The sequence below is a fragment of the Abramis brama genome, assembly GCF_963993115.1.
Source record: "Abramis brama genome assembly, chromosome: 23".
NCBI lineage: Eukaryota > Metazoa > Chordata > Actinopteri > Cypriniformes > Leuciscidae > Abramis > Abramis brama.
In genome coordinates this window covers 28,826,376-28,836,174 of record NC_139985.1, presented here as the reverse complement: position 1 = coordinate 28,836,174, position 9,799 = coordinate 28,826,376, and the positions used below count along the sequence as shown (strand labels likewise).

At 35.7% G+C, this 9,799-nt stretch overlaps 1 protein-coding gene across 1 annotated transcript; it reads left to right on the top strand.

Annotated features, from left to right (window-relative positions):
• The first annotated feature begins 2,038 nt into the window (after positions 1 to 2,038).
• Positions 2,039 to 9,799, top strand: faim2b (Fas apoptotic inhibitory molecule 2b). The gene is made up of 12 exons (XM_084101226.1): positions 2,039 to 2,178; positions 3,520 to 3,583; positions 3,664 to 3,740; positions 3,831 to 3,895; positions 4,478 to 4,531; positions 4,641 to 4,691; positions 4,781 to 4,820; positions 6,092 to 6,129; positions 6,235 to 6,322; positions 6,498 to 6,593; positions 9,347 to 9,400; positions 9,504 to 9,799. The coding sequence occupies exons 1-12, from the start codon at positions 2,164 to 2,166 to the stop codon at positions 9,651 to 9,653; spliced, it is 792 nt and encodes a 263-aa protein (XP_083957352.1). The 5' UTR covers positions 2,039 to 2,163; the 3' UTR covers positions 9,654 to 9,799.

The window sequence follows — 9,799 nt, the reverse complement described above, 5'->3', positions numbered from 1 at the left end:
TTATGTTTGGCTAAAACTAAAAATCTGAATAAAATGAATTTTATTAAAGATGACATCAATGAGTTAAAAATGTTAAATCTGAAAGGGAGCAAACAATAAAATATTATTATTATATATTATATAACAATTAGTATTATTGCACATATTTGCAGCTTACAGTCTTAATTTTTTTAGGAAAACATGACAAAAAATAATGTTCATAGCTCCAGCATGTCCGGAAATGGAACCGGAAATGTTTGAACACATGGAGGGGGAAAAACAAAACCTGCGCTAGTCAAACCATGTTATGTGGACTCTGGTAAGTTTTACAAGAAAAGTTATGATTATTGGACAGAAACCAGGCCATAATAAACTGAAGAGCGCCCTCTACCGACAAACCAGCACATTAGCTTAGATGACATAACTTTCATAAATATTTCTGACATGACTTTGGAAATTACATTTCTGTAGCTCAGACAACGGCAAGGTCATGGGTTTGAATCTCAGGAAATGTATGAACTGATCAAATCACATAAATAAACAGCTCTCGTACTGTAGTTTGGCCCACTGACGAGCAGGCTTCTAGAAATAAACCCATAAACCTTTAACAGTCGTTACAGAAGCAGATTAACGTTACTAAAGCATGAAGTCACCGTTTCAAAAGATGAGTCTCATGACCCACAACAACCTGACAGAGACTAGACGTTCCTTACTAATAATACTATTGCATAACATATGGCTAACATTGCTGATGTGCTTATGTTCACATATGGTCGTATTGATATAGTTGCTTTTAAGCAGTATATCAACAATATGAATCACAAAACATTAAATGAAACAGCAAAATCGATTTATTGTTAGTTTACAATGACTTTATGAATGTAAATTACACGTCTACGAATGAAAATTCGTCTTTGCTTTTATTTTAATGTGACAACTCGCCCCATATATTGTGCATATACCTCATGATAAGCCATCCGGCCTCTTCTATTAAACTATCATGGAAATAAATGACTGCCTCTTGATGTACAATCATGTTACAGCACTATATTTATCATATTTAATATATAAAAAAACATGGCCATTCCACAAGCCTTTTGTGTTCCTTTTGAATATTCGTGAACAATGAAATGAACAGGGAATTATTGACACTAGCTGTACTGTGTGCATTTTTAACATATTAATATTTCTAACTTATTGTTATTAGCAAATATTAACATTTTGAATGAAAAAAAAGTTAGTTTTTATTGTATTTTTCTTTTATTGATATTTTCTTCTATTTAATATTGTTAGGGTATTTTATTATCCTGAAGTTATCTCCCCAAGTTATGTATCAATCTTATTACAATCATAACTATTTTTTAATGAAAATATGTATGAAATACATATTAAATACATTTCCTTTTTTAACAGCAAGAACACATTTAAAAATGATTTTCTTCCTCAGTATTTCTGTCTTGTTTTCCAGTACGAATATAAACATTCTTAAATCAATTAAGATACTTTTACTTGAGAAGCAAAATGACTTCAGATATGAAGTCTTCTTTACTGAAAATGAATCAAAATGAAATGAGTTCATGCTTAAAAAAAGGACTAATATCTGCCAGTAGAGTCAGAAAAATAAACTTGTTTTCGCACATGCAGATATTTGATCTTATTCTAAGAATAAACTCACTTCATTATGATTTTTCTTTTCTTTTCAGAAAACCACAATATCAACTCATTTTGCTTCTCAAAGTAGCATAAATGTATCTTAAATTTATAATAATACAAAACAAGACAGGACAAACCCACACCTTTCCAACATTTTGTACTCAAATAATATGTCATCTTCACATGTACTTCTGTATCATCATCTTTCTCCTTTCAGGTTTGTCCTACATACATAACATGTTATATGACTCTAAACATAGCACACCTGTTGCGTCACATGTCCAAGGAGAAGCCAAGATCTGTTATGAAGCGTGTGTTTTCCCGCTCTATCCCATCATGCCATGCAGTGCTGAGACGTTGCTGGAATGAACTAAAGCCCTGCTGGAGGGATTAGCCTGGATACTATAAATCTCCACTGTAGACACACACACTCACACACTCACACACACACACACACTGACCGACTGAAACTCTCCGCTTTCATCTGAGAACCACAGCGTATCCTCACATCGGTGGAAAACATCACGGACAATGACACAGAAAAAGGTAAGGTATTGTTTTATCAGTTACTATAGTTACTATAGAATAGAATAGAATAGAATAGAATAGAATAGAATAGAATAGAATAGAATAGAATAGAATAGAATAGAATAGAACAGACCAGAACAAAACAGAAAAATGGAAAATAATAGTATAGAACAAAACAGAAAAATGGAATAGAATATAACAGAACAATAGAATATACAACAACATAAGATCAGGTAACATAACATAGCAATAGAACAGAATAGAATAGAGCAGACCAGAACAATACAGAAAAATGGAATAGAATATAACAGAACAACAGAATAGAATAGAATAGAATAGAATACAACAACATAAGATCAGGTAACATAACAATAGAATAGAATTGAATAGAACAGACACAAAACAGAAAAATGGAATAGAATATAACAGAACAATAGAATAGAATAGAATACAACAACATAAGATCAGGTAACATAACAATAGAATAGAATCGAATAGAACAGACCAGTACAAAACAGAAAAATGGAATAGAATATAAATGGTAAATGGTAAACAACAGAATAGAATAGAATACAACAACATAAGATCAGGTAACATAACAATAGAATAGAATTGAATAGAACAGACCAGTACAAAACAGAAAAATGGAATAGAATATAACAGAACAATAGAATAGAATAGAATACAACAACATAAGATCAGGTAACATAACAATAGAATAGAATACAACAACATAAGATCAGGTAACATAACAATAGAATAGAATACAAATCGGAAGACTTTCTGTGAACCCTGTAAACTGTGAAAGTAAAGTGAAGCTGAATTAATCTACAAGTCATGATGTCAATATAACAAAATAATAATATATATAATAAAGTAACATATAAAATAATGGTTTCAGATGTAACTGAATGGCATTAAAGCTGATGAACTGAACTGGATCTGCTTTCAGAAGTGTGTAGTTCCTCAGAAGACACCGCGTGCTTTGCTGGCATATTTCCATAAGGAGATTATTACCACTATTTATAGATCAAGCTTTACAGTGACATAAAAACATTTACAGTTTTATTCTACTGAAGAATATTTTAATTAAACCGACTGCATTAGCCTACATATTGCATTCATACACACAATCTAAATGATATTTTTCATGAGACAATATGTCCTGTATTTCATGGTTTCATTTGCACAGGTCAGTTAATCTCTAAACTGTATTGGATTATATCCATAAGCTTATAAACAATAATCAAAGATTAAAGTTTACTCAGAGTATTTTATAACCATTCTCAAAGTGAGTTGAATAATTCTGATTTGGCAGCATGTTATTGGCCTCTATATTACATGGGTTTGTGTTGGCAGATTTCCCCGACGGTCCAGACTGTGGACGGAAGCGTGCCGCCAAGCTACGACGAGGCCAACGCAGGTGCTTATTACAGCATTCTCACAAATATTGTCAAATACATATTTCTGGTCTTATATATTCATTTATTTTTCCTTTTGCAGGATGTCCTGGTTACTACTACGGTGAAGGAACGTTTTCCTGGGATGACAAGTTTATTAGACGAATCTTTATACGAAAGGTGACAATTGAAATATTAAAATTAAATATGTATTGAGGATGATCAAATCAAAATGCTTGTAATAAACACGCGTCTTGTCGTTTCTGGCAGGTTTTCTCCATCCTGATGCTGCAGCTCTTCTCAACAGTGGCAGTCATCGCTCTCTTCACGTTCCAGTGAGTCGAAACACTGTACACTGTTCACAGAGGGATTATTATTACTGTAAAGAAATGAATACTTTTAGTCAGCAAGGACGCGTTCAACTTTTAAATGCATTAAAGATTTCCATCGCAGTTTCCACAGAAATATGAAGCAGCACAACTCTTGTCAACATTGATAATCCTTACAAAAAAAAAGTATACTTCAAGTTCATTTTATTAAGTATGCTCAAGTAAAGTATACCTTGTGTAGTAATTATAATATCAATGTACTAGTAGTATACTTGTAAGTGTACTATTCCAATACTTGGGACTAAATAGGCCCACTTTTTTAAACAATTCAGCTTTGATCACGTGAATAAATTACATATGAACATATATTCACAGAGAGCACAGTTATTTTAAACTACAATAATACTTCACAATATTACTGTGTTTACTGTTTTAACTTGGTGAGCAAACAAGACGTGAGCAAAACGAACAAAAAAATTATTACCGACCTCAACTTTTGAACAGTGTGTTATATGAGTTATGTGTAAGCGTATTATAGTAAGTGTTGATTTTTGACACTCCTAACCTCTTTTCCTCTGCTTTCCTCAGTGCTCCGGTGAGGATGTACATTCAAACACATCCTATTTTATACTCCATGTCCAAGTACGTAATCTCAGTCATTCAAATATGGCCATAAATGCTTTCAAATGTTCCACTTTTAGGTATTAATTTCAGTGATCTTTAACTTCAGCAATATGTGTGTGTTTTGCAGTCTTATGTTTCTCGTCACATATTTCACATTGATTTGCTGTGGTGATTTGAGGTCAGTTCATGAAACTGAATACACTTATTCTATATGAGAAATAAGTAGGAAAACACATCGTAAATAATCTTATCATTTCTGTATTATAGGAGGCAGTTTCCATGGAATTTTATTCTGCTTACAATCTTTGTGAGTATTTGTTTAAAAATGTCATCAACTTTGACTTTATGATAATTAAATACTTGCATGCTAAAATAAATCAGTCCCTCTCCTCAAGTACACTCTTCAAAATAAAAGTTCTTTATTGGCATAAATGGTTCCATGAAGAACCTTCAACATCCATGTAGAACCTTTAACATCCATGGAGAACCTCTAACATCCATGGAGAACCTTTAACATCCATGTAGAACCTTTAATAACATCCATGAAGAACCTTTAACATCCATGGAGAACCTTTAACATCCATGAAGAACCTTTAACATCCATGGAGAACCTTTAACATCCACGAAGAACCTTCAACATCCATGTAGAACCTTTAATAACATCCATGAAGAACCTTTAACATCCATGGAGAACCTTTAACATCCATGGAGAACCTTTAACATCCATGAAGAACCTTTAACATCCATGAAGAAACTTTAACATCCATGTAGAACCTTCAACATCCATGTAGAACCTTTAACATCCATGTAGAACCTTTAACATCCATGGAGAACCTTTAACATCCATGAAGAACCTTCAACATCCATGTAGAACCTTTAACATCCATGAAGAACCTTTAACATCCATGAAGAACCTTTAACATCCATGGAGAACCTTTAACATCCATGTAGAACCTTTAATAACATCCATGAAGAACCTTTAACATCCATGGAGAACCTTTAACATCCATGAAGAACCTTTAACATCCATGGAGAACCTTTAACATCCACGAAGAACCTTCAACATCCATGTAGAACCTTTAATAACATCCATGAAGAACCTTTAACATCCATGGAGAACCTTTAACATCCATGGAGAACCTTTAACATCCATGAAGAACCTTTAACATCCATGAAGAACCTTTAACATCCATGAAGAACCTTTAACATCCATGAAGAACCTTTCAAATGCACCAAAGTTGTTTCGATTATTCAAATGTTCTTCACACTAAGAAAAAGAAAGAGTTGTTTTAAGAACTGAGCGCTGGAAGGTTCTGTGAGGAGCCAATAATGGTTCTTCTACAGCATCACTGCCAAAACGTCCTCTTGGAACCTTTATTTTTAAGAGTGTAAAGTAGAGGTTTGCCTTTTGTCTTAATAACCAATATCTACAGTAGCCCAAAAATCATTTTAGAGCCATACTTAAAATGTTTGCATTTCACTGCATTACACTGCATTAATATAATTAAATGTTCTTTGATTATTTTCTTCCCCCTTTTTTCCGCTGTCATTTATTTTGCATGCTTTTGTGAACCAAAGACTCTGAGCATGGCTTGCATGTTGGGTTTTATCTCCAGGTAATGGCATATCTGTTACGTGTTTGCATGTTTGCAAACTTGTTTTTCTAAATTCCACAGGATATGTTTAATATCTACTGACCCCAACGGTCGTTTTTCCTACAGTTTCTACAACACCAAGTCTGTGATGCTGTGCATTGGCATCACTGCCACCGTGCTTCTGTGCGTCACCATCTTCAGCTTTCAGAGCAAGGTGAGCAACTGATGAAAGCATTATTCCAATCATTAATATTACTAAATTTACATTTTTAGTGAACATTGGTGTCTTTTATCATATTGCTTTTATAAAGCAATGTTGCTTTAAAGTACAGTAAGTACAAATGTTTATACATGCAAAATACAATAATATGATTTATTTGTCTCTATAGATTGACATCACCTCATACCAAGGTCTTCTCTTCATTCTGTGTATGGTCATGTTTTTCTGTGCTATTGTCATGGGATTCGTGGTTCCCTTTGGCTATGTAAGTATCAGAAAGTAAAAGTAAACTATAGTAAAACCTCACTGAGCTTCCCACTCAACTGAATAAATAGAGTTCAGGACCAGTGTTGGGGAAAGTTACATTTAAATGCAAATGCGTTATATTATTGTGTTACTCCCTAAAAAAGTAATGAATTAGGTAACTTAGTTACTCTTTATGTAAAGTAATGCATTACGTTACTTTTGCATTACTTTTATCTCAGCTGGCTGAGGCTCGCTCTCATCCAGGACTTGTGGGGGGGTTTTGTACAGAAACGTTTTTTTTGTGTTCAACGCAGTAATGTGTTCAACAACATAGCCTATATAATATACACCTTCATTTCCTGACCATACAAAAGATCTCTTAACATTATGGTTTATATTACCTACTGTACAACTGTACAAACCCCTGAAGGTCTTTTTTTGGGGGGCAAATATAGACCTTTCACACCAAGGGCCCTATCATACACCTCGGCCTGTGCAATGCAGCGCCAGGCGCGAGTCGCACGACGCAAGTGTGTTTAGGCAGTTTCAGACTGACGCTGTTATCATTTTCATGTCCTGCTCCACGTTGTTTAAATAGCAAATGCATTTGCGCTTATTTGTGCACCCATGGGCTGCTGGTCTGAAAACGAGGTGTGTTCTGGCACATTGTTGGTGCGTTGCTATTTTGAGGAAACTGAAATAAACTGCGCAATATTTTTTTGTTATTTAAAGAGCACATTAGTAATGTGCGCCTATAGGCGGGTCCACAACGCGCGTACACTTTGTCCCGTAGATGGTCTGCATGGTAGAGAAGCGTTCAGTTTTTCCGCTTGCAAATTCCGCGAGTGCAACTGGCTTTTAAAGGGAATGGGAGATGAGACTCTGACTGGTTTATTTCACGTTACGCCCAAAACACACCCATTACTCATTAAGAGAATATGGACAACCCTTTTAGACCATGCACCAGGAGCGCCGACCATTTTCCGTCGTTAAACTAGCAAAAGTGGATTCGGACTCGCACTACGGGCCCTATTTTAACGATCTGAAACACAAGTATCAACGCGAAACGCAAGTAACTTTGTGGGCGGATCTCAGAAATGTGTTGGTCTGAAGTAGCTTCATTACTCATAGGTGTGGTTTGGGCGTAACGTGAAATAAACCAATCAGAGCATCATCTCACATTCCCTTTAAGAGCAGGCGTGCTTGTTCCATGGCGGATTGCTATTATAACGGCGGATTTGCCAGACGCACGCCAGGAGTGGGTCACAGCCGAGGAGACCGACGTTCTCGTCAGGGCCGTAAAACACAGAGAAGTGACATTGGGGATGGAGAAACACACCCAAATTAGCTTCGCTTAAACAGGCGTATAATAATTTGGGTAAATGTGTAAGCTAGATTTATGCCTATTTTTTCACATCTTCATGGACACAACAATGATTTCCCTCGTGTGGAATATTTTTCCTTGTTATTATGTATGGTTTGCAAAAATGTGAACTGCTGCGTCTGTGTAGATGAGAGAGGCAAAGTGTGTGTGTGTTGTGCTCACGCTACATTATGGCCAAGCATGCGCCCTTAAAATAGCGTCTGAATAACGCGCCACTGACTTTAGACTCGGTTTCTCCTGGTCTGTGGCGGAATTGTTTTCTGAAACTGCAAAATAGCACCAGGGAACGTTTGCGCCGGAACAAGCCTTCGCTGAACCGCCCCCGGGAGCGCAAGTTCATTCCCTAATTTACCGACGTGCATCTGTGGAGGGAAAAGTCCGCTGTGCGTCGGGTGCAAAATAGGAATGATACATGCGTCGGTGTACAAAGTCAATTCCGCTGGGTGCAAGATAGGGCCCTAAGTGCTCTTACGCCGTGAAATGAATAATCCTTTTCATGCCTATACAGTAGAGGGCGCCACTCAGACAAACCTTTCGGCTGTGATGTCATTCTGTGTTACAGAAAAATAGAACGCAGAAGAAAGTTCAACACTCTTACTTCAGCAATAAAAAAACAAAACAAATGAAACACAAATATGATGTTTAACTTAGTCTTTTTGCCCCTAATTGGTTCATCAAAGTTCAGCAGCAAAGACATTGGTCAATAATGTGAGATTCAATACATAAAGTATATTTGTGTAATTTAACATATTTAATTATAGGAGGTTCACATAATATTCTAAGTTTGCATTTCTCTGTTTTTATTCATTTTGAGGAATAGTGTTTTTGTTCAAGTGAGAGGATCTACAATAGCCATCATGTTCACACACAACGCCTCTGCAGTTCCTCACGATTTCACTCAGCGAAACTCAGACAGGAGAGCTGTCAGTCAATACAAGGGAAAACAAAGTAACTTGTGTTACTTATTTAAAAAAGTAACTAAAATTAGAAAAAAATATTTTGTTGCAAATTTGAAAGTACTGCATAACTTTACTCGTTAACTCGTGTTCCTTGTAATGCGTTACGCTCAACACTGGTTCCCATACACGAGTGCACATGTCTAAGTGACTATATTACGGAGAAAAGAGAGAATTTTAATTCAGTAATTTAAAAAACGTTTAAGCAAATTAATTAAACTGAAAAGTAACATATATTAATGTGCTACATTTATAAAGTAATGCGTTACTTCACTCACTACATCCAAAGAAATGTGTACATAATGTATGTTGATTGTGATGTGTTACAACATTTATAGATACTGGCTAATAATACCAGTCCCAATCTGTACAAAACCATTCTCTGCCCTAGATTAGATTCTAGTCGCTTTCTAACGGTTTCTCTTTTAAAAGGTCCCCTGGTTACATGCGGTCTATGCCTGCATAGGAGCGGTGGTGTTTACCATGGTGAGAAGCAGATTAGTCAAGAAAGGATTATGGTTTTAAATAATGAGGATTTACTTTGTGATATAATATGGACTGACCTGAGTCTCTGTCTCTTCTGTCTCAGTTTCTAGCCTTTGATTTGCAGCTGCTGATGGGGAACAAGCAATACTCCATGAGTCCTGAAGAGTATATCTTCGCCACTCTGAGTCTCTATCTGGATGTGGTGTACTTGTTCACATTCCTGCTGCAGTTGTTTGGTGATGGTCGAGAATGAGCCACGGTTGTGTAGTAATATCCTCCATCACATACACTATTAATGTTCCAAACTGTTCTGCAAACCCAATGTATGTGGCCTTTTAAAGGGATACTCCACTTTTTTTGGAAATAGGCTCATTTTACAACTCCCTCAGAGTTAAACAG